The 25,204-nt window shown below is 39.7% G+C and overlaps 2 protein-coding genes across 4 annotated transcripts in view; one reads left to right on the forward strand and one right to left on the reverse strand.

The window, feature by feature from the left end:
* The first annotated feature begins 1,061 nt into the window (after positions 1-1,061).
* On the forward strand, positions 1,062-11,059 carry PDCD6 (programmed cell death 6). Its single transcript, XM_026841409.1, has 6 exons — positions 1,062-1,159; positions 2,614-2,675; positions 6,432-6,476; positions 7,441-7,599; positions 8,258-8,367; positions 10,080-11,059. The coding sequence occupies exons 1-6, from the start codon at positions 1,062-1,064 to the stop codon at positions 10,176-10,178; spliced, it is 573 nt and encodes a 190-aa protein (XP_026697210.1). The 3' UTR covers positions 10,179-11,059.
* Positions 11,060-15,494: 4,435 nt separating this feature from the next.
* LOC113476411 overlaps positions 15,495-25,204 on the reverse strand; it is a 35,439-nt gene continuing 25,729 nt past the window's right edge. For 2 of the 3 annotated variants that reach the window (XM_026841974.1, XM_026841973.1), the window contains 7 exons: positions 23,208-23,229; positions 22,772-22,796; positions 21,857-21,895; positions 20,439-20,540; positions 19,133-19,238; positions 17,052-17,960; positions 15,495-16,293 (listed from right to left, as the gene is read on the reverse strand). In XM_026841974.1, coding sequence (XP_026697775.1) covers positions 16,238-16,293; positions 17,052-17,960; positions 19,133-19,238; positions 20,439-20,540; positions 21,857-21,895; positions 22,772-22,796; positions 23,208-23,229 — 1,259 coding nt within the window. In that variant the 3' untranslated portion in view covers positions 15,495-16,237. The remainder of the gene's footprint in view (positions 16,294-17,051; positions 17,961-19,132; positions 19,239-20,438; positions 20,541-21,856; positions 21,896-22,771; positions 22,797-23,207; positions 23,230-25,204) is intronic. The other variant, XM_026841975.1, reaches the window with a different exon arrangement.

Below are 25,204 nucleotides of genomic sequence, written 5' to 3' on the forward strand. Positions count from 1 at the left end.
CTCCCCTCCCCAGCCCCCCTGGTCACCGGTCCTCGTCGTTACCGGGCCGCGCTGCCGTGTCCTGCGGGGGGAGTGCCTGGGGGGCCGGCTCGCCCCACCACCACCGGGGCCGCCGTTGCCTGAGGTGTCACCGGGAGGGAGCGGGCGTTGGGAGGTGCCCGGAAACGGTCAGCTGCTAGGGGAAGCCTGTCCCCGGCCCGGGCATCCCACGCACGATTTGTCAGCCTTGGGGCCTTGCAGGGAGGGTTAAACGTCGCGGTTATATCCCTGCAGGAGGAATCTGAGGGGGAGCTTTGGGAAAGTCTTAAGGGGGAAGGAGTATGGCTGTATTTTAGAGCAAGGAAAGAAGTGAGAAGGTAACCTTGAAAACGCCGAAGTAATTTTTGACCTGAGAATCCGGACAGAATTGGAACGTCTGGAGGATCAGTGTAGCAGTACAGCACTCCTAAAAGGGAATCTGGTAAATGCTTAATGGCAAGCTTAAAAACTACCAACAAATATTCTCTTGAATACAGCTGAAGCAGGAACCTGCAAGGGAGGGAGCAGGCCCGTGCTGAAAAACATGCTGTTGAGACTGCAGTAGTAAAGAGGCTAAGGGACTTCTTCACTCTTGTGTCCTGTCGAGGAAACTGAGGTGGTTCCTATGTTGAACCTGATTTTATGGGAGATGTGTCAGAGGATCTGTCTTGACTCAAGTGACAGAAAGAAGAGGTTAAGGAGTAGACAAACAGTAAGGAGTTGCTAAAACTGGCTAGTATTTGCTTAGTAACTCAGGAGTGACTCAGGAATGTGGCAGTTTACCTACTCAGCCTTCTGTAAAGAGCCTTCTGTAAAACTGTTTCATCTGAGAGCTTGGAGGAGGCGTGCTTGATGCCATTTCTTTTTTTAAAGGGTCCAGAAAGAAACTGATCAACGGTCTGACTTCAGCACCAGGCAAACCAGTAGAAACGATTTAAAATAATGTAGCTAATCAGTCAGGAGGGTTGCATGACTTTTACTGAAGTATTCCTGTCTGGGAGACTACTGTGTAAATCTTGGATTATGTTTGATAAAGATTGGATATGGATATCATGGCTGGAACTGGTGCAGTTGATACAATCTGTGTCACTTCCAAAGAGAGTGTCAACACAGAGACTATAAAGCCCTGTAAAGAAATCCAGTATACGTTGAATGAGAGGGAGGGTCCTTCGGTGAATAAATAATTGACCTTAAAAAAAAAGACTGCAGGGTTGTCTGCCACACTACCAGATGGAGCTGTTCTGGCAACTTTATTTGGTATGTTCAGGAGCAACTGGGGGGGGGAAAGTGGGTGGATGGTCGGATGAAGTTTGCTGGTTACACAAACTGATTCCCATAGTAAGTGAGGCCTGCGAAGACATGCAGGAGCACCTTACAGTCCTGAATGACAGGGTCACATCACCCTGTCATGGCCAGATCATGATCCCTGTATGATGGTCAGGTGACGTTGGAGTAGATACCTGATGTCCATGAGAAAGACACACTCTAACTTTTGTGTCGTTTTGTATATAAAATGAATGTGTTCTAAGCTGACTGATGATGCTCAGGAGCAAGATAAGTAGGTCATACCACATTTTAATTAAAATATCAGCTTAGCAGCTTACAGAAATAATAAATATTTGGAATACCTAGAAAAGAAATAAGAGAATAAAAAAGAGGAATATCTTTTTGCTATTATAATTGATGGAATTGCTTGCAATTGGAATGTTGTATGCCGCTTATAATTTTTGAGATGAGGAAGAATGAACTGAAAAGGTTTAGAAAAAGGCAACAAGGACTAAAGGAGAACAACAGCTTTTGCAGAGGGATCAGCTGAGCAGGACTCTTGGATGACAGTAACTGAGGGGAAATAAAAACTGTCTGTGTCAAGGGGAAAGTACTTCTTAGAAAATGGAGGGAAGTCCCCAAGACTTTCAGGTTTCCTAAAAGAAGGCATGATCCTGCTTTATTTTGGCAGACATTCCATAATTTTAAATTCTGGGATAGAACTCATTCTCTAAGGCAATAAACTGTGAAGGCTCAATGGAAGCTGGCACCTGCCTGTTTTTTCCCTTTTTGAACCCCTTTGAAAGGGGTCAAGGCCCTGCAGTCAATTCTGTCAGTACTTCACACTGCTTATGTTAGTGGCTTTCTCTCTGTTGCCAACATCTTATTGAGAGAAACTGGGTGCCAAACTTGGGGCTCCAATTTGGGAGCCAAACAGCTTACTACTATGACATTAGGCATTTTGTGGATTTAACCAGCATGGTCTGCTCTGCAGTTGTTTTAAAAATAAATAAAAACTCTTGTGTGGCGTATGCCCAAACTGGTTTATTCTCGCTTTGTGTTTTTGTGTGTCTCTTCACTCCTTAAGTGTTTCAGGGTTTTTTTAGCTTTTGTCTTACTCTAGAATGCCTCACTAGTCTGAATGAAATGTTTAATTTGCAGTAACTATGAAGGATTTAGCAAGTAAAATGCAGTTAGTGACTTTTCAGGAAAAGATTAATTATATCTGGTAAGAACTGGAATGTTGAAGTCTTCTATAAGTGGAACCAGTTAATTTCAGCCACTTAAAGCTTACTGCTCTTTTTTTTTTTTTTTTTTTTTTTTTTTTAGGGTTGATAAAGATAGAAGTGGAATAATATCTGATAATGAACTTCAGCAGGCATTATCCAATGGTAAGTCTGTAAATGAGCAGTGAGGTAGTCCAGTAAGTTCACTAATATAATGTTAAATTTTGTGCGAGACTGATTGCTGGTAGGGGAGAGAACGTTCCTACCACTGATTAATACTACTTAATCTACAGCAAAAGGTTGAAGGGCAGGTAAAAAAGTGAATAATCTTTCTGATTTTATTTATGGATTTTTTAAAATTTTTTTTCTGAGCCCATTGTTTCTGGGGTTTTTTAGATTTTAAGGGAAGCTTTTTGGGTTTGGTACATGTTAGTAAGAATGCATTATAAACTGAGTACCTATTGTAAACATTATTGATTTGTATTCTGGGGGATGAAGGTGTGCACATCCCTTCGTTTTTTCCAGTTCTGCTTCCGAGAAAACAAAAATGGTGATTTAAATGTTCCTCTCTCATCACTACTGAACCTTTGGTTTTTAACCTGGTATGTAGTGTATAACCTGGACAAAGATCAGACATTTACAACCAGTCTTTTTACTGCACATAAAATTTTTTCATACAGGCTGGTGCAGGAATTGAAGATGGTAATTTTTTTTTTTCTCCAAATGAGGCATGTTTGGATGGTTTTCCTAACAAAGTAGAAAGATACATTCTAGATCTAGTATTAAAGCTTTCCAGCAGTCTGTCAGTTCCCTGTCATAATGCTTAAAGGGTAACCAGGCATCGTGGTTTGAACCCAGCCGGCAGCCAAACACCACACAGCTGCTCACTCACCTTCCCCCACCCCCAGGGGATGGGGGAGAGACTTGGAGGGGTAGGGGCAAGGAGATTTGTAGGTTGACATAAAACCAGTATTTGAAATAAAATAAAAATGTAAACAGGCAATGCACAGTGTGATTGCTTACCGCTCACTGACCAATTCCCAGCCTATTCTCAGCTAGTGAGCCCAGAGAAGAGAGAACCCTGAAACCACCATCCCAGGAACCTCAGTGCAGCTTCCCAGTCCACCCTTATCTATGTACTGAGCGTGATGTTGGATGATACGGAATATTCCATTGGCCAGTTTGTGTCTGCTGTTTTGGCTCTTCTTCCCTCCAGCTTCTTGTGTCCCTGCACATGGGCAGGACTTGAGAAGTTGAAAAGTCCTTGATTTCTTAGCAACAACTGAAAACATCAGTACATTATCAACATTCTGCTCGTATCAAATCCCCGACTGAATCCAAAGCACAGCACTATTTTAGCTACTAAGAAGGAAGAAAAAAAACCCAAACACAACGACAACCCAATTAGCTCTATCCCAGCCAAAACCAGGACACTATAGTATGGTCAAATAACTCGCAGAAGTAAAATAAAAACAAAAAATTTTTTCCAGTAGCCTGTTTTACTTTCCTCTAGTGACAGGTGGGTAAGATTGTCCTTTGTGGGGTTTTTTTCCACTTAGAAAACTGAAAAGTGTGTGCCTTTGAGCTCATATGAAGTTCCCTTTCTCCCAAGGTTTAATTTCTTCATCCTTCCTGTGACTGAGAAGGGCTTAAACTCATGTTGTGAGCTGTGGTGCATGCAGGCTGAAAGGCTCCTTTTTGACAGTAATCACCTGACTTGAAATAAATTTGGATGGCTATATTTAGTAAAACTGTGGTCTTGTAAATACACTGGATTTACTAGAATATTTAATAAGATACCTGATCTATTAAAGGCAATATATTGTAGCTGCTGCACCTGATCCATAACTAAAATACTATTTTGAATACCAACTTCAGCAGAAGGTACATTAAATTAAGACACTGTTTTCATTTAAGATTATAGTGCTGTTTCTAATGATGTGGGAACCTGGATTTACCTGCCATTTTAAATGTCATATATTTTAAATATCTTCTCATCTGACTGAATTTAACGGTAATAGACAGTCATGACTACCTGAACTCTTTTCTTTCCTTATTTACAGTGTAGATTAGGAGTTTCAGTGCTTTGCAGTTATGAAGAATCCCCAAGTGAATTCACTATTAGGCAGAATATTTACAGAACTGTAAGCTTTCTTCATTCTGAGAGATTCTAGATCTTGTAGACCAAAGTCACTAACAATTCACTATATTATTTTCAAAATATTTCCTCTAGTGGATGGTTGTTTGTAGCTGTCTCCTGCAGTCTAACATGGGCTAAAAGAATGTTATGTGTTAATTACTAAAACATTAAAGAAAGTCTGCATACTGCTCACTAAAATTTGAAGTTTGATGTGTTTTTGACATTCAGCTTTTCAACCTGTCAAGTTTATGCAAATAAATAACAGTCTGCTTACCTGGGAGGAACTGATCATTACTTCATATAGCTGTTTGCAGAAGTAAATCCTATGCTTCCTTCTTGGTTTTTATTCTGCGCTGCCATGTAAATTTACTATTAAAGTCAGGGGAGTGAAAGGGTCACCTTCTGTTTGTTGGAACAAGCTGCAATCAGTACAGTTCTTCAGCACTGGTGACTCGAGTTTCACTATATAGTCTCTGTATGAGTCTCTTGAAAATTTCAACATGAAATAAGTGAAATTCCAAACTCTATTCTGTTCAAAATTAAATGCTGGAACCCTATTAATAATTCCATTATTATTTTGTCAGGAGACATACAACTCTAAGGTACTGATGTTCTCTGTCTCAACTACTGCTTAAGCATTTTCAGAGCGGTTTTTACTCTCCCCTGCTTATGTTTCTCTTTATGTGCAGATAGTCTCATGGCCTGCCTACACTGTAGGGCTTTTCCCCCTGGCTGCATCTGTAGACTTACACTACAGTTTCCCTTCTGTGGGAGAAATTCAGCACTGGTATAAGCACTACTTAAACCACCACTGTTTGATCCAGCAAAGCCGCCATGTCCTCACAAAACCTCCTTAATAGCAGCGCAGACTTTATATTCAGTATTTGTGGCCAGCTGACTGTGCTGTTGCAAATGCCTCTATAGTACTTCTAGTCTTGCTGGCTACTTTGTGGTCCCTCACTCAAGCTTAGTGAATTAATACCTGCCTCTCGGTCCTCCTGGTACCTTTGCAGCCTCTAGAGAATTGATGGTGAAGCACAGTATTTCTCTTAATTTAAAGCTTGCTGCTTCCTAGCACTCTGGAATGCTTCCAACAGACTGAAAACTAGTCTGAAGTGACTAGCCTGTCAAAAATATACGGAGAAGTGCAGAGCTCCTCTTCATATGATTACTGCTCAGACCCTTCCAAGCAGCGACATTTCTTGGGTCTGAAAATACCAATTGTTTAAATTAATCATTTTACCGGTGGAAGTGGGATTTATACTAAACTCAGCTCTAAATTTCACAGGGTAATGTCATGGTAGGAACCTTTTCTTTTCACTTCTGTCAGAAACTAAATGTCCTGGAGTTAACACACCTGTAAAACAGGAAATAAGCAGATGGGTTTTTACTGAGGAACTGATATAAAACCTTGTTTAAGTTATAGTTTAAAACTCTTTTGCTCCCATCAGTAGGAACAGTGGGACTTCAGTTTTGATCTTGCCTTTTAGCCAATACCTCTTGCCTACCTGGGATGAAAAAAGTCCTTTAGTTCTTCCAAGCTTTTGGGTTGTTTTTTTGTGCAGGCTGGAAAATTTGGGGGTTTTTGTAGTATCTGTAAAGCATCGGTCTGAATTGTCAAGAACATTATTACTTCAAAGCAGACTTATAATATGCTGGCTCCGTCTCATCCAGCTCTACATTCACTGTTTAAGGCTCTCTCCTAATTTGTTGGTTGGTTGGTTGCATTTTTTTAAAATGTTACTTAATATTGAGGAACTAAGCAATTTTCTCTGTTTCAGGCACGTGGACTCCATTTAATCCAGCAACAGTCAGGTCCATTCTTGGTGAGTGTAGTTGTGTGATGTGAAAGTTAAAATACTCTTTTGTGATCTGTTCAGACAATTGAGAATGCTATTAATTGCTGTACTGTTGTTTTTTCTCCAGACAGCTCAGCAGTAGTAAGTTAAATATTTTCCCTTTTGAATAATATAGGAATGTCCTTTGCATTCACACACATGCACTTGTCAAAATAGCCTGAGAGAATGTTACAGCTACAACTGAATAGAGAGTAAATGTAATTTCTGTGTGGAGAAACTGTCAGCTCAAATATTCTGAAAAGATACGATATAGCTTGTCTTCATTAACTGTTTTTCCTGTCTTGCGTTTTAATCCTATGTTCTGCTCCAGAAAGACCAAACAGAACCTTTACAATGTTTGAATTCTTTAGCATCCTAAAATAATTGCCAGTAGGGTGGAAGATGATGGTGGTAGAACAGAATGATAAAAATTCAAGCACATAAAATCCCTCATATCATAGAGTTCATAAATCCAAGAATTGAATGTTTTGCCTTGGTTTTAATAAGTATTCAACAGCAGTCAAGAGTTCCATTGCTGTGCAACGTGCTGTTTGTATGACAGTAAGTTACATGCAGATGAATATCCCAGACTTCTGGCAGTCAACCAGAAGTTGTTGTAGACTTTTCCTGAGTCCTTAGAAAAGAACAACCCTCCTCTCTTTGTCACTGGATGATCAGTCAAGCCCTAAATACTTTCAGAGTGGATATGAAAACCCAGGAAAAAAAATATTCTGTGATTTGTCATGGTCCTGTTTAATCTTGCTTTATCTTATCCTCCTTTCATGGAAACCTTCCTTTTTTGGCAGGACTTTCCAAAATATCACTTGTACTTTTGCAATTTCTTTTCTGTCTTCAGTACCTTCCACAAAGCGCTCTCACTTCCTTCTTCAAAATGCTAACAGATCTTACTGAAGAGTAGTATGATTAAGGTTTTATATGTTTCTTATCTCAGGCATGTTTGACAGAGAAAACAAAGGTGGCGTGAACTTCAATGAATTCACTGGAGTCTGGAAGTACATCTCAGACTGGCAGAATGTCTTTCGAACGTATGACAGAGACAATTCTGGAATGATTGACAAAAATGAACTAAAGCAAGCACTAACAGGTTTTGGTAATTCATTTGTAATTACAGTTTTTATGACTGGGTTATGTCATCAGATGAACTTCTTGGTAGGGCTGTACTGCTTCAACAAATGTGACTATGAGACAGGTGAAATGCGGTTACCCTTTTAGGTATAAGGGACCTTTACAGATGCCACAAGCACTGTTTAAACTATTCCCTTTAATGGAAAAAATGGAACTGGATGTGTCAGTCCATGGGTGGAATGTTTTCTGTCTCCCCTGTTAGTTGCTATGAGAGCATTACCTATACTCCAGGTAAATGTCTGCACTTCCAGAGGTACCTGATACAGCTTCCTGCTTTTTAAAATTAAGCCAGCTGTCTGTACTACAGTAGCATTCTGATGGCAAAAGGAACTTTTATTTGACTGCACTTAGAAAAACTGGAGTTGCAGCCCTGAAGTGTTCCCTCAACCAACTAGTCACTTTAATCCATAATTATGTTTACTGTGACTCTGTGTTTATAATTAAGCATGGCTTTTACTGCATGCATTTTAGCTTAACACAGAGACATTTGGCCAGAAAAAATTCTCTCTTGTAACTGCTTACTGTTTTCTGGTTTTGTTACACCTGCCTGCTAAACAGACTAGGTTTTTTTTATAGAAGGACTGTGGTAATCAAAACCTTTTAAAGCATTTCTCCTTTCCAAGGTTACCGACTGTCTGATCAATTCTACGATATCCTTATTCGGAAATTTGACAGACAAGGAAGAGGACAGGTTGCTTTTGATGACTTTATTCAGTGCTGTGTTGTTTTACAGGTAAGAAAGGAGATGTACTTTTAATGTCAATTGAAAAAAATTCCCCTTTTCTTAAATGTTTATTGTTTTCAATTTAACTACAATATTGGACCTAGAACTTGCTTATAAATAAATCATTTGGATAATGTATAGGAGAGGTGCTTGAAACACTTTCATTTATTGGTCTTCACTTGGTTATCCATTTGCGTCACGAGTAGATTTGATACCTTTTTTTTTGACCTGTTAAGTATCTTAACAGAGGGGGGAAAAAATGTAAAGTAGTGTTTTAAAAGGCAAACACTTAAGACTATTTCCATCAGTTTCATACACACACTTCCTCTGGATCTTGAGCGTGTTAAAACTGGAGTGTGTCATATCCCATGGTGCCCATAATTCTTGTAATCTAAATTGTGAGGGTTTTGTGTATCTCTCTGTTCAAGGCTCTGACTAAAAAGAATTTGACCTAGCAGCTGAATTCAGTCTTTTGGCACTGCTGTTCCTGCAGGGGCAATGGTAGTAAAAGACATTTCAAAGAAAACAACAAAAAAAACCTTTCAGTAATGGAAATGCATCTGTGGAGAGAGAGAGAAAGAGAACTGTAGTATTACAGTTGTGTTCTTTTGTTTAGAAATCAATCACTGGATGATTCCTCACCTCACTGCTTAAGGTTTCTCTAAGTGTATCTGACTTTTCTGAAATGTATGTAGGACTTTGGGGAAAAGCTGGGAAACCATAGCAGCAGACAAATGGAGTTTTAGTAGGATAGGAGAGTGGTTGTTCTTCTTACATTGGCCAGCATTGCAACAGTATCTTAAGATGCCTTCTGATATGCAGAGTGAAGAGAAAGCAGTGCCCTTTAATAGAGCAGTATCTCTATTATTTGCATACAGGTGTTCTGTTCTTCTCATTTTAGCTATATGTTTGTAACCATGAGTTTGCTGAAATATCAGTTGCCTTTATATTCATTTGTAATATAAGACAATTATACTTTGTTATAAACTTAACCTTTGCTAAAGAGGGCTTTGAAATGGAGTATCATTCAGCTGGTGTTAGTGAAACCATGCTGGTAGTTATTTTGGTCCACTCTCCATCGTGCCTGGCATCTCTGGGGTTATACAGAGACAATGGGGATAGTAATGATAAAGCATATTGAGCTTAGAGGATGAGAAATGGACAAGGTACTGATCAGATTCTGTCTCCAGATGACACCCAAATGTCTCATGAGAATTGTGTAGTGTTTTTCCCCCACTGTAAAGCTAGTTATAAAAGCTGTCTGGTCTTAAGGTTAGATATGAGGAAGAAGTTCTTTCCTGTGAGGGTGGTGAGACACTGGAACAGGTTGCCCAGAGAAGTGGCTGCCCCCTCCCTGGCAGTGTTCAAGGCCAGGTTGGATGGGGCTTTGAACAACCTGGTCTAGTGGAAGGTGTCCCTGTGGCAGGGGGTTGGGTGGGGGTAGAACTAGATGGTCTTTAAGGTCCCTTCCAACCCAAACCTTTCTGTGGTTCTATAAGGAAATGCCTAGATAAGGCAGTTTTGGAATCAGATCTGCTGCACAGCTCAGGCAGGAGCCATGGCCAAGAACAACCTCTACAGTCCTGTGCATATAAAGTGTGTACAGAGGGGAAGAACAGGAAGTGTTCATAAAGCTATGGAAAACAAAGGGGCAAGGGGAAGACGTGGTAGTCTGAACTTTCCCAAAGCACAAAACTGTGTGGCTTTTTCCCCCTTTTCAGAGGCTGACTGATGTGTTCCGACGATACGATACTGATCAAGATGGCTGGATTCAGGTGTCTTATGAGCAATATCTTTCCATGGTCTTCAGCATCGTATGACACTGATAACTAGGAATTGCACACTTGCGTTACACAGACTGGAGTTGCCAAATCATCCTGTACTGAATAAGATTATTGATGTATTATAATGGATAAAACTTCACATTCTTAAATTTTGTATATTGGTCATCACCTCCAGAATCTGTCCTTGAGTTTTTTATTTTTGCATTACTGTACGATATGACCATCTCTGCTTACTGTAGTACAGAAAGCACAGAATCTAGATTTAACTGGTGCAATGTCAAACTTAACCATCTTCCACATATCCTGCATGGGGAAAAATGACTCTTTAGAAATGCCAAATTAAAATAATGCTTGTTAGTTTATAAAAGAGTTAGAAGTCAGATGATGCACAACATGTTTTGCATGTGCCTTACTTTTGTAAAAGTTTAATGTATTAATTTTTAATACAGAATTTAAAATTAAGTAAAAATATTAGATCAACTTTTCTAGTCTACTTCACTTTTTTACAGCTTTTTTTCAAGGGGGTGGTGGTTTTTATTTCTGTATTCTACTTTTCTATGGGTCAGGGGTCTCTCTTACTTAACAGCGATGGCCTTTTTCCTGTGCCTGATCCTTTTATTTTCTAGCTGCCTCCTTCTCTCAAGGTATCTGTGAGACATCTTCAAATAGAACTTCTTCACATCTGTGTCCAATACTGCATCTTCCTCAAGGAGTTCCCTACAAAAATAAACTGTCATCTAACAACTCGGGAGAGATAGTTCCCTCTGCTTAGTGTGCTCATTTAACATCAAAAGTCTTTATTTTTGTGCTAAAGCACTTATTTGAAGTGGCCTTGAATTGACAGTCAAACATTCTCATAACTTTACCCTCCATCTCACTATTTACAGTTACTGAGGGACACAGTGGAAAAACTGAAGCAAAAAACTAATGACTGATTCCTGTCACACACCATCTCCTGCAGTAACTCTAAAGCAGCACCTTGGAGGAAGCAAAGAGAAGTTAACAAGTTCTTAGCTTGCTCTAAGAAAATCTTACACCAGCACTAGAACACTTTCCAGCAGCAACATTACTTACCTGTAACTGCTATGCTTTGGGACATGTTTACAGGCAAGAGATTTTAGCTTTTACCCAAAGACTTTTTCTTAAGCTGTCAGTCCTGTCCCAGCCCCAGCTCACTGTATGCAGGCAGTCTACACCCACCCCTTGGCTTCAAATCTCATCATTACAGGCAGGTGAGCTGATGGGAGCACCTATACATTAATTGATGCTGTCAGTGATATCAAGCAGATACTCCAAAAGGGTTTGGGTCTATGCACAGAGACATCCTACTTGAAAAAAATCTCAATGTTCTGATGTTATTCCCAAGTGTCTCAAGTGGAGTAGCATCTGGTGTCAGGGTGAAGACAGCCAAGTGGCAACCACGCAGTTACCAAACATCTGTTGTGCAGAGAAGCTGCTACTAGTTGTCAAGTGATAATCAAACATGCCCTTTGTGACAGTTCAGCAACATTTTCTAAAAGCTTTTCTGGTGTGAAATATCTGGGGAGAGACCAATGGTCCCCACAGCATAAGCACACAGAGACAAGGAGCTCTCCCAAAAGGCAAGGGATTGTTTCTGGGGGAGCAGGAATAGTGACCAGTGTCAGAGACCACCTCATCCAGCAGCCTTAGATGAACTGTGAGAATTATTTCTGTTTAAGAAGACAAGGGAGAAAGACTTCCAACAATTACTCCATGAACATTACTTCCCCAGAAGGCTGAGACGATCACTCTATATGTTCACTTCAGAAACAAAGCAATAAAAGAAAAGCCCCAAAGCTCTGGGCTCAAAAAAGCTTCTCCTTAATTAAATGGCCCTGTTCAAAAGCACCTCTTCATTCCTTTCCTACTAAGGAATCTGCCTCTTCAGATCATGCATCAAATGAAATCCAGTAATCCTGGGAAGTGACCTGAGGCTCATCAGTAGGTTTGAGCTACAAAACTAGAAAAGCTGGAACTTGAAAAATTTCCAAGGCCATCTCCTATGAAGGATGTCTCCTCTTCCAGCCAACCTTGTTACACTTTCACCACCTTTGGTGTAGAAAAACGGCCTCCAGCACTTTCAAAAGGAGCCTCACTGCTGCCAAGAATCACCAAAGTGGCTCTGGGCTGGAACGACTCTTGTCTCCATAGGAAACAGACACTTCTGAAGGTGTGAAAGCAGGTACACCACACACATACAGACAAAGAAAGTGGCTGGAAAGTAGACCGTTTATCTCCCAAAGCATGTTCTAGTCTGGATTTTTATCAATGGCTTTTTAAGGAAATGTGAAATTGGTTCAAAGGGCTCTGGTGCAGCCTCAAAACTCCTGCCTCAGTGCCAAAGCTTGTGGTGTCAGTGTATTAGTGCTGAGGGCTGGAAGGCATTTAAAGTGATGCTGGTCTGCAGGCTATCAATGCCTGCCTTGCAGGGGTGTTTCTTGAAGAACCACCTAAGTGTAGAGAAACAGGAACAAGCAGAGGAGTCATTCTTCTCCAGCTCTATACTACATGGGAGCAAGATAAAGCAAAGGGGTTCTCTGGAGTAAGGAGTAGACAGCCAGAGGTTAATTCAACAAAATTAACCACTGCAGGAAAAAAGAAGCAACAGGAGGTCTTGGCTTATGCTAGCCTACTGAAGAAGTAACTGGTAGGATGACAGTACTTCCAAGGCACTTTTTTGTTTTTCCCCATGAGGTCTTCTTACCTGGTACCTTTGTGGACACTGCCAGCCAGGTGCCAAAAAGGTCAGAAGCCTGGATTTATGCTTTTCTCTTAAGAGTAATCTGAATCTCCCTTTAAAGGTGGCAGGGTTGAACCGAGTGAGAACAAGTAAGATAGAATCCAAAGTCACCATCTCTCACAGGTCATGTTTGTAGGATGAGCTGCTGGCTAGAGAGAAAGAAGTGAAATGGGCAGACAGATCCTCAGGGTGAATCCTGTAAAAGAAAACAGTCTGAGTTGCAAGTACCTGGCCCTAGAAAGGAAGGGAAGGTCTCACAGAAGTCCTCCAAATGGTGCTTAGTACTCACAATTCTACACAGCCCTGGAAGAAAGGAAAAACATTCATCGCTCCTGTCAACAAGGGTAAACAATCCCTTTGCAGAGTTGCATCCTGAAATTGCTTCTGTTTCTTTTTGCCCTTCATCTGAGTAGCAGGAAATTGGTGGGTATCTTGGGGGTACTGGTGGATGAAAAGCTGAACATTAGCCAACACTGTGTGCTCACAGCCCAGAAAGCCAAATGTATCCTGGGCTGCACGAAGAGAAAGAAGTGTGACCAACAGGTTGAGGGAGGTAATTCTCCCCCTCTACTCCGCTTTTGTGAGACCCCACCTGGAGTAGTGTGTCCAGCTCTGGAATCTCCAACATAAGAAGGACATGGACCTGCTTGAGTGGGTCCAGATGAGGTCATGAAGATGACTGGGGAATAGAACACCTCTGCTGTGAAGAAAGGCCGAGAGAGTTGGGGTGGTTCAGCCTGGAGAGGAGAAGGCTTTGGGGAGACCTGATTGTGGCCTTTCAGTACTTAAAGGGGGCTTATAAGAAAGATGGGGACAAACTTTTTAGCAGGGCCTGTTGCAATAGGACAAGGGGTAATGGTTTTAAACTAAAAGAGGGTAGATTTAGACTAGATACAAGGAAGAAATTTTTTACAGTGAGGGTGGTGAAACACTGGAACAGGTTGCCCAATGAGGCGGTAGAGGACAGGGCTCTGAGCAACCTGATCTAGTTGAGGATGTCCCTGCTCATTGCAGAGGGGTCACACTAGATGACCTTTAAAGGTCCCCTCAAACCCAAACCATTCTATGATGCAGTAATGCAGATGAAACTGGCTCAGCCAAGTGACTGAAAGAAACAAACACCACACTGCTGGTAGTAATTGCACATAAGAGATAAGGCAGGTTTGGAGAGCATATTACAGGATACCACCAGCTTAAAAAAAAAGAATCCCTACATGATAGTGTTTGTAAATAAGAACTAACAGACAATCACCTCAAGAACTTCACTGTTCACTGAAAATTTCACTGAAAATTGAAACAAAAAAGAACTTCACTTTCACTGAAAATTGAAACAAAAAAGCAGAGGGCATTTATAAGACTCCAAATGCTATCTACAGCTCAGGAAACATTCAGTAAATCAGTGCCGAAAAGCATTTCTTCTCAACTTGGTCACTACTCCAACTCTGTTTCAAATGCAAGAACTGCTTCCCCAGCGCAGGACCCTCCACAACAGGAAGCAGGGACAGGAACCGTTCCTCAAAACAAAAAATAAGAAGGGAATGTGTAGGCAGAGAGAGCATCTAATTTGGGCAGAGATCATCCAGCAGCTGTATGCCACTGGGATATACAATAAGAGAGGTAACATCCCAAAAGGAGTGAGTAATGGGAAAAAAGAGCTCTTGACAACCACCTCATTGAAAAGGTCGTAACTTGAATTGACAGAGTTGTAGCAGTAACATTGTCAAGTCACATTTTCTCTACGGTTTCAGAATTTCAGTTGCACTACACTTTCTGTGGATAAAAACTTATGGTAGTAACACTCATGTAAATAAGTTATGATCATTTTTAAACGTAGGTAACAACTGATCAGTCCCATGGAGTTTTAAATCAAAACTCTGGCAGACAGCTGTGGTAGAAAACAGTGGTTTCCCCCTTTAAGCAAGAAGGTCTACTATGTAACAACAGATAAAAGCCTATGGCACAATTACTAAGTGTGTGCCATTAGAAACTACTTAAACCTTTCAGGGAGTATGAGGAGAGAAGTAGTGAATAGGAGTGAAAATCTGATGCACAAGCAAAACAATTACAGAAGGAGAATTTCAGGGAATTGAGTTTGTATGCTCTATAATAAATTGCTTTGCTGCTTTTTTGTTAAAATTCACATGACCAGATACAAAAAGTTATTTTAGTGAATGCAAAAAATATATTATGACTGCTCATGAAGATTAACCCTGGTTTAGCACAAGTATTTAATGCACAGAGACAAAGAAATCTTTCAGGTACTGGTGAGAAGAAAAATGATAGTCCACAACACAGCAGTGAAAAGGAAAATGGACACTGGGGAGTAAACTGTCTCACTTCTTTTCTTTAGCTCCATGTAAACTGAATTTGGTACAAAGTAGACACCTAAAGCCAGGCATTCATGAGCACATGGCTCAAGTGTGGGGAAAATATAAGTATGGACAACTGATAAACATTATGAACTGTTAAGTACTTCTCAGTTAGTATGTCATTTTGATTATTTATTTTTCTCTGTTATTTTATCTGATTGCCTTATAGGTTCTACTATTTCTTAGTACGCTTTTGCCAGTAGAAAGAATCTGGATTTTTTATTTTAGTATGGATGAATCCATCAAATGAGTTTTTAAGCCATTTTTTAGCCATTTCATTCCAACCAACATGATAAAAAAATCTGCAAGTTATTTCACATCTCTTTTTACTCTGCAAAACCAAAAATGACTAATATGCCCCATTACATACCAATTCCCTAGAACAGATTACATTTTCCTCATATAGCATCATGTTAAGACAGAGAATACCTTTGCTGCAACATTCTCCTTTGTCTAAACAGAAATGTAGTGTATCAATTTCTAAAAATATGCTAATTATAAAGGTTCAAATTAACTGAACTGGCCTTACATCTGTGTGAAGAAAAATAAACCTGTATTTTTATGCCATGGACCTGTATTTTCAGTGAATATTCTTCCTAAGTAGATAACATAAAATGAAACATTTCTCTTTTTTCTGAATTGGGAAGGGTGTTAAAAGGGTTATTAGCTTTTTGCTGACAGAATAACATTAACATATTTTCAAAAAATAAGAAAAGATTTTTTTCTGTAATATACTAAGATATAACAAATACATTAAAAAAGCCTAAACAAAATAGTATGTTCACCTCCGTTATGTGCAAGTTTGTGTTCCAGCTATACTTCACTTGTTAAAAAATTAAACCCTACCTCCCTTTCCCCTCCCCAAACCAGTCAAACACAGAATTAAATTCAGTCTCTTTCCTGAAAGCCAAGAGATGGAGATTCTCAAATCTGTTCATCTGTTTCCAGTTCAGCTGTGTTGCTCCTTAATCTTTTCCTCTAGTTTCTACTAGCACATTGACTAATGTCTGAATATTTAGTTCTAGAAAGGGGAGATAAAAATATTTCATGTTATTTCACACAATAGAGCAGAGAGAACATCAAAATGAAAGTTTTACTATTAACTAGCTACATAGTTAATTAACTAATTCTAGTACCATAAGCATAATTCACATTTGTCCAAACTCATGCCCAATGACACAGTAGCATATGCCCACCTCCCTTTAAATTCCTCTTATAATCTATTTCCAAGGGAGAATCTCTTACTTGAAGAGTATTTTACTACTTTTAACATTAAGGAATATTTCTAAAATAATTGGGAAAAATAATTTGTCATATAACAAAACAGCTCATTAATAACATTTCTCTTTTGTTATCCCAGTGTGTTTGATCCACATCTTCATCTATTATAATGACATCCGAGTTTGGTTCAGCATGCATTCCAATATTTTTATCTTTATGCCAATACATTCCCTTCCCATAGTTGCCACCTCAAAAGTACTAACCCTGATCGTGCTACAAGATGCTAGTTAGCAAGATGACCTAGGACAAATCTTTCAATTCAGGAAATTTTTGTGCTATGAACATTTCCTGCCACTCACAGCTCTATTTAGTTGTCAAGAGGCAAAGCCTCTTCAGAGAGGCAATTAACACCGTTCTTCAGCTGGTACAGATATTGAGCAAAACGAACTCAACTCCTCTGAACGGACCGTACTGTCTCTGCAACACAAAATTTCCTGCTTATGTTAAGCAATTATGTTGATGTAACTCATTTTACATGAGAACTAATCACAATCTTACTTTGAAGTGCTGGATAATATGGAGCCAACTGTTTGAGCATCCTGGTCATTGTAGGTATATCCTCTCCTCGTAGTCTATTCAAAATGTTGGGAGTAAGACCAACAGCATCTTCATCAAGTATTTTATCTGAGCTTCTGAACTGCTGGTAATCTCTGTACGAACCACTGCCAGAAAATGAGTACTGATGTGAACTCCAATCACTCCTGTAGCCTGACTTGGGGTACCTGAATCCTTGACACCTAGATTCCTGCCTCCAGTTAGACTCCTGGTTCCAGCTAGAGCTTTGGTTCCAGCTAGAGTCCTCATTCCACCTAAAGTCCTCATTCCACCTACAGCCACCTCTCCCTGAAACAGCAGGCTTTGCAGAAGATGTACAAGTATTCACAGACTCCTCATTCCTGTAAGAGAAATAGCTTTGCAAAGGATAGTTTGTGGAATATCTTCCAGAAGGAGGATATGAGGCAGAAGAATTGGCATAGGGTAATCCTTGATCACTCATACGCCTTGCTTTTGTACATGCTTGTTGATTCCCCCAGTTTGTACTTTCCCCGCCATATGAGATTCTGTTATCAGGGAGCTTACTTCCTCGCACATCGTTGGACATATATTCTGCTGAGTACTCACTCACTGGACTTGTCTCATAGGAACAGGCCCCACCAGCTGAATTACTGCCAGAAGCAGATCGGCTGAACTGTCTCAGCCATTCACTGATACCACTGGCAGGACTTCCAGTCTGAAGAGCAAGAGAGTCCCTGAGTGCAGACATCATTGCAAAGTCATCAGATCTTAGTCTATAAGAAGATGATCTGTCATCTGTTTGGTAACTATAGGAGTTAGCAGAAGCAAAAGAATCATCTGCAGAACACTCTTCATACCGAGACAAATAACCTTGATTCCAGTTAGAATTCCCTGAATGAATAAATAAACAAACAAATGACACTAAAAGACAGCAAAATCTTAAGATATCAACCTAAACCACAACTACTTTGAGGGTTTATGAAGCATTCTCCTGTTCTTTTCCCATTTCCTTGCCTTTATGTCTTAAGTCCAGTACCTTTTCACCCAAAAATCCTCATGTTAAAGGTTAGGAAAGGTTACTGCTTGTATTCCCAAGAACATTTGCTGCTCTAATACTATTCAGTGAGACAGAAGTGTTTTAGACAGTCAAGGCTGAAGTCATTAAGGTTTCAGAAAATGATATCCTGAACGGACTCTGTGGTGGTGTGCTCCCCCTGCCCCCACTCTGCTTAAAGCAGCAGCCACCAGTGGTGGACATGATGGCTGCACCTGGTTCAAGTTGGACTCAAGAGAGACAGATAACAATAGATAAGGGCTGTAAATCTTGCTCAACATCTGAAGGCTAGTTAAGCATGAGCCAACTGAAATACAGCTGGTATGCAAATATGACTATAAGTCAAGCATCTTAATATAAACAGCGGACAGCCCAGGGCCTGTTTAGCTCTCCTGCACAGCAACAGGCTGCACACCAGGATCTCCCCTTGAGCAGGGAGGCCTCTCAAGGTTATTCCTTGAGGCTGAGAGAATCTTTACTGCACCAGATACTCAGCAAGTGAATTGAGAATAAGCACACCAATACTTTGAAATCTTAGCTAAGCGATATAAAGTACTGAGTGCACACATATATAATCTTTTAGACATAAACTATTGACAAAGTCTGGGACTAGGAGTGAATCCAGTCACACCAAGACTCCTCTCTGAGCAGTTTAGAAAGCAAGGGGGTCCCATTCTGAACCTTGTGACTCAATGGGAATGTTTCCCTGACAGTTTTGTCTGATCCTGTCCTCTAGACAGTAAATATCAAGTGAAATTTGCCATCGAATCTTGTTAAACCACTGCTGTATTTACTACAAGACTTTGTTAAATCGCTGTTTTATATCAATAAACATATTGCTACTTCTCTCTCATGAGTGAAGGGTGTCAATCCATCTGCGACTGATCAAGGGGCAAAGACACATAGTGCTCTAACGAAGTACTATGGCTGGCCATAAAAGTAAACTTTCACAATCTGTGCAGCATTAAGAGTAAACTTAAAATATTAGAATAAAAGATCTAAAAGTTACCTTTGGATTTTCCATATGGCTTATAGTGTTTTGGGATGCTTTTCCTTTCTGGAAATTCATCTTGAGATATTGACATCAGTGGCCTCAGACTGTTAGTGTAATTAACCTAGGTAAAGAAAGGTCAGAATGTCTGATGTCTGTTTTTTCAACTCAAATTTTGAGCGTTCTAAAAAAAAAAAAAAAAAAAAAAAAGTCAGCAGAGTACAATTTTAGGTGACAGCAAACTCCATATGAAGGATGTGCTGTTCTGTTGTTCGCAATTACCACATTAAACCACAATTTTCAAAAGTATTATCTGGAAGAGGTACATGGCTGGAGAACAGAATAAAGTGTCTGGGGAAAACAATGTCATCTGTTTCAAATTACTTTATTGCCCCATGTGTCTCCAGATCACCTGGCTAAAACATAAAACTGGTACATATGCAAATCCTGTCTCTAGCTGGGGAATGCAAAATGGAAAGCTCAACTACTGCCTAAGATTAAGCTATGGCAACAATTTTTAACTAGCTCATAAGAACTGTATGATATTCAAATGCACGACATTCTTGAAAGTGTAGCTCTCAAAAAGGTGGTGGTGGCATTTGCACAAAGACAGTTACCACAGCTCAGCTGACATGGAATATATTATTAATTCCTAAGAAACCAGTCTGAAATAACTTTCAGAAAAACACATGCCAAATTTTGTGAACCAGTAGCTGCCAGACGTCCTGAGTCATTATTGTACAGATTCTGGTCCTTCTTCAGAACCTTTTTCCACAAGTATTCAATTTTTACGTAAAGAAGCTAGGGAGGTTTGCAAGAGCCAACAGAAAGACAGTGTCCTGGTTTCAGCTGGGATAGAGACAGGAACATCTTGCCTGCCTTAGTCTAAACAGATTAAATCTCTCAACTGGGAACAGAGCTACAAGCCACCAGAAATAAAGACTTATCCACATGCCCACAAAAGAAAGAGATGACATCTGGGTAGCACTTAATGCCTGATTAATCTTAGAAGAAAAGCTATCAAGCAAGGGTCCAACTGCAAAGGAAGGATGATATTCAGACAACATGAAGCAAAATGGTGCCCAGAACATGGGAAGAATGCATGCAAAAGAAAACTAAAACAGATGAAGGATGATGGAAAACTAACAGAAATGTGCCATGCAGTGAATGTGTTTGGTACTTAGAAATTATAAAAAAAAAAAAAGTACATTTAACTGAGGGGTTTTAACCTATGCCTGAACTGTTACAGTTTGACAGGGTGTTAACACAATGAATTCAACCACCTCCTTTCCTCCCAATGGTAAAACAAAATTGAGTTACTTACTGCTGCTTTCTTCTCACAAAAGGCCTTCAAAGCTTCTGTAAGTTCCTGTGTAATATGAACAACAAGTGTTGCTTCTGAGTCTGAAGTGATGTGAAAAGTCTCCTGATGAAATACATTAGAATTGGTCATTAGGATGCTGAAGGATCATATACACAAACAGATAAAAGTTATATTTGATTTTGTTATAACCACGTTTATACTGGGTTGATATATGACAAATACATGTATACATACACACACACGAAAAAACAAAATTGTGAACTTAATAATGGGCTTATAAAAGGTTGAACATAAACCTGGATGTCTGTGCCACTCCCATACTGTCAATCATGAACATTTTGTTCCAGATGGAGAAGGGCACAAGTCCTAAATTTATGCTGAGTAGAAAACTGAATAAAAGGTAAGCTTCAAGACCATCTAATGCCTTGATTCTCCCACTTTAGTAACAAAAAGATGGAAGTTTCCATTATAATCTTCCTATGTGTAATTCTGGGAATAAGAGATACCAAAAGATACAGATATAATTCTGTAAAGCGCAGAGCAATTACGGCTGTCTTTTTAATGTCCGAAGAGACTGATTAGTAAGTCTATGAAGTTGTAAGTGATTACAGAATGTTAAAAGAATATAGGCAGTCTGCCATGAAGAATAGCTGTGATTTCTGTAGGTAAAAATCAATTAACTGTCTACTGAGCATTTTTGGTAGTTTTTTCATTGTCCCCAGACTTGCTTTTTCTCTACCTCAAGTCATAAGTAACCACAGCTTAAAAGAAAAACATGAAAAATTGAAAAAGGAAAAAAAAAATTTCTTCAGTTTGTAATGAAGCACACATTTCAAAACATTCTACTTGTGATTTTAGTGTATAAACACAATTCAGACCCAAATTAAATTTTGTGATTGCCGTTGGTACAGAACATAACTTTCATGGAGTAAAATGGTGGATATAAATGGTCAGATATTTTCAAAACAGAAACCCAAAAGACTTACTCGGCTTACTACGCCACTGCCAACAGCAGCTGAACTGATAAAACTTCCCCACTCCAACACCAGCAGCCGTGCTCTAGTACTACCCAGTTTCACCTGGCTGGCTGGTTCTGCAGCAGCACCACAGGCAGCAAGACCAGACTGGCTCCCCTCATTTAGCGTTATCATAAATCCCACTAGATATGAGCAGCCAAGAGCACCGGAGCAACATCAGTGCTGCTAACGCTGCTTGTCAGGGTGGCTCCTCAGCAGAGGGAAGAATGATCCAGAGAACATGTAAGAGAGCTCACATTTAATCTAGCAAGCTGTTCTGAGCTGACATAATGATACAGCTGCACTAGGTTTTCAAAGAAAATATTCACTGCAATATTCACAATATTCATTGCATTATACTGGTGAAACTGCACCACTCTTATCACAATTTTACATACATACCAAGAATTCTAGAGCTTTCTGTTTCCGAACAGGATCATTCTGTGGGATTGGAGAATGGGGAAGAAAAATTAAAAGAGTGAATACTACAGTATTTGTTACATCATCTTGTACAAAACAAGATCTTTTAATCTTTTGTCCGACAACAAGAGTCAACACAAAGAAAAGAGTAATTTTAGCTCACAGCCATAAACATATAGCATTAGAGCCTCAATAGCAATTAGGTAGCAGCTACTACAAATACAACTGCGTTACTTCCAACACTGGGAAGAACACATTTCACACCTAAGCTACATACCTACGACAGCTATCTTTCCCAGGCTTTCCTCACTCAGGTCCAACCTCGTGTTTAAAAAAAAGTCAAGTGCGCAGCTGCAGCTAGCCTAGTACCTGACCAGCCTGAGGCATAAAAGAGCAAGACATCACCACAGAATACATCAGATTACAGAACAACCTCTGCTATTAAGATAAAAGTGAGGTAGTTTTCAGTGTTTGCACCCAGTGTTATTCAGGACGGCTACTTGAGAGATCATTTTGAGTCTCACCTTTGAGAAAAGGTAAATCTTTAGAGATATCTTGAGATTCAAACCAAACCTTAAGTATAGAATACCTTTGATCTGAAGGAGGACAAAACAAAGAAGTGGAGACTGCAGCACAGGTTGGGAGACCTGGCCTGCAGACACTGGGTCTGACACTCCCAGTGACTTTGAACAGGAATTATGAGAACTAAGATGGATGAGTATCCTGATGTACAGTTTTCATTTTCCCTATGAGTAACACAAAAGTCTGGTCATTAGGTCAATTATTTTGCTTCTGCAATAATATTAATAAAATAGTAAATGAAGCCAAAGAGGACAAATTTTTCAGAAAAATGAAAAGCAAGCATAAGATACTTGCAGAATTACTATCTCTACATACCTCATACTTATAATCATCTTCCCACCTTAAAAAGAAAGAGATGACAATATTAAAATACACTCTAAAGACTACTTAAAAGTTATGTTTATTCATAGTATCTAGAATCAAAATATTTCAATTTCCAAATTTGTATGCAGTGGTAACTGTAAATTGTAACTGGTAACAGCTTGAAATTTGAAATGCAATTTCTTTGTGTGCAAGTACATCAGACTGCTACTGAACTGCATAACCACTGCAGTATTTCAAAAGACTTAGCTACTATTTCCTCATAGACAGAAAGGAAAAATTTACACAAAAGGAATAAGCATAGTGGAAAGATAATATAAAATATTTTCCCCATACGTGATGATGCTTGTTACAGAAAACTAGATCTATTTAATAAATAAGGAAATTTTAAAAAAATCTCTTGATTCCCCTGTGGGGGTAGTATTCTCACCTTGCCTTCTTCTTTGATGGGGCTAGAAAATTAAAAAGAATTATTAGCAACATCATAGGGTTTGTACTGTATTACTATAATAGAAGCATCACACAAACAGAACAGGTACTGGTCCTGAAGTGGCTGCAGTTTCTTTAAAGGGCAGGATTCAGCAGCCTAAACCGAGGCACATACTACCATTTTAGAAACCACCAGGCATCCTTGATGAAAGGGCTATAGGAGACTTGTGCCCTAACAGTTTTGCAGGGTACCCTTCAGCATCTATGCCAACATATCAGGCAGCTGAATCCCACACAAGTCAGTATGGACTGAGGTGTGCATGCATCCTCTGTGCAAAAAGCGAAAAGGTTTGGGTTTTTTTATTTCTGTGAACATACCAGTGAACCTCAAAGCTGCACATAAAATAATGCAGTCTCCAACAAGAAGTTATGGAGATTAAAATGTCTAATCATCTCTCTTGCCAGAGAGTGTGTAAGCATGAGGAAGGAGGGAAAGCTCAGTAAAATAAGGTAGTAACTATGCTTCAGAGAATCAGCTACTGCATGGTACATAACTTATCACTTTGTAAGTATTTATCCTGTTCCAGGATAAGCAACAGGACAAAATTCTCAGGACAAATGATGTCTTTGCCCCTACAATATGTGGCTGAAAGACTCTCGTTACTGTTTTAATTTGATGTTGAACACATGTTGATGAGTTGGTGATAAGAGTCCTCATCCCTGGAGGTGTTTAAGAGTCAGGTTGACATAGCGCTGAGGGATGTGGTGTAGTTGGGAACTGTCAGCGTTAGGTTAATGGTTGGACTGGATGATCTTCAAGGTCTTTCCAACCTAGATGATTCTGTGATTCTGTGTGTTGCAACAATAAGTTGCACTGTAGGTCCCAAAGTTTTCCAAATGTCAGGATAGAAGAGGACTGCCACCATTTCAAAGAAGATATTCAGTGAATTAAGAATCACGGAAATGTAGGATGGCAGGGGCATCTGCATGCAGAATCACAGAATCATAAAAAAGTTTAGGTTGGAAGGAACCTCTGAAGGTCATCTAGTCCAGCCTTAGAGGTTAAGAGAAAACTACTACAGGGGTGGTAAGTAACAGAAGCCAAACAATTAACTGTAAGATGAGGACACTGACAAGTATAATATTTTTCCTTTAATTATTCAATTTGTGCTGTCTTTCCAGTAAGTCTCCAAAATCTTCCCTGTTTGAAAAGAAGATGGGTGGAGACAAGTAGTGCTACTCAGCGGTTTGAAATTTCACCTTACTCAAGCAAATGACTGAAGTTCTGCTCACTGTGAGAAAGGCTACCCTCAAGATGAGATCAGGCTGCTTAGGCCCAAGTCCAGGTGAGTTTTATAGGTCTTCAAGAATGGCAATTACCCACCTTTTTGGGCAGGCAATTTCAGTGCTTGATCACTCACTGTGCAGAATTTTCTGAATGTTCAATCAGTATTTCTTTTATTGCGGTCTGTGAACGTTGCCACGTGTTCTTTCCCTGCACACCTTCTCAAAGTCTGGCTCCTTCTCTGTAGCCTTGCTTTAAGCAGCAGAAGACAGTAATTAGATCCCTTCCTTAGCTGCTGCCTTCTCCAAGGTAATCAAACCCAGCTGACTAAAGTTGTCTTCCATATCATATGCTCTAGTCTCCTCATGATCTTTTGTAGCTGGTGAGTCCTCTGCTGACTCTTTCCATTTCATCAAAATCGTTCATATACACAGGACACAGTATTCCAGAAGCAGCTTAAGGAGTCCTTAACAGAAGGGAATAAGCACTTCCCTCAAACTGGTGGCTACACTTTTGCTAATGCAGTCCAGGATGCTGTTAGCTTTCATTACATCAAGAGTGCATTGCTGATTCACGTTCATACTGCTGTATATCAAATCTTACAGGTTCATAAGATTTTCCTCCTAGCTCAATAGTATCCAGCCTGTATCCAGCAGGGTGTTGCTTCACCCCAGGTGTAATACTTCACATGTACCTTTGCTGAACTTCAGGAG

This window comes from Athene cunicularia (genome assembly GCF_003259725.1).
Source record: "Athene cunicularia isolate RWA chromosome 2 unlocalized genomic scaffold, athCun1 chr2_part1, whole genome shotgun sequence".
Lineage (NCBI taxonomy): Eukaryota > Metazoa > Chordata > Aves > Strigiformes > Strigidae > Athene > Athene cunicularia.

Bases quoted from the DNA above. Each gene is read 5' to 3' on its own strand.
- PDCD6 (XM_026841409.1), top strand. From the start codon at position 1,062: ATGGATATCATGGCTGGAACTGGTGCAGTTGATACAATCTGTGTCACT. The intron at 1,160-2,613 runs GTATACGTTGAA...TTTTTTTTTTAG, and splicing joins AAGCCCTGTAAAGAAATCCA to GGTTGATAAAGATAGAAGTG. The intron at 7,600-8,257 runs GTAATTCATTTG...CTCCTTTCCAAG, and splicing joins GCAAGCACTAACAGGTTTTG to GTTACCGACTGTCTGATCAA.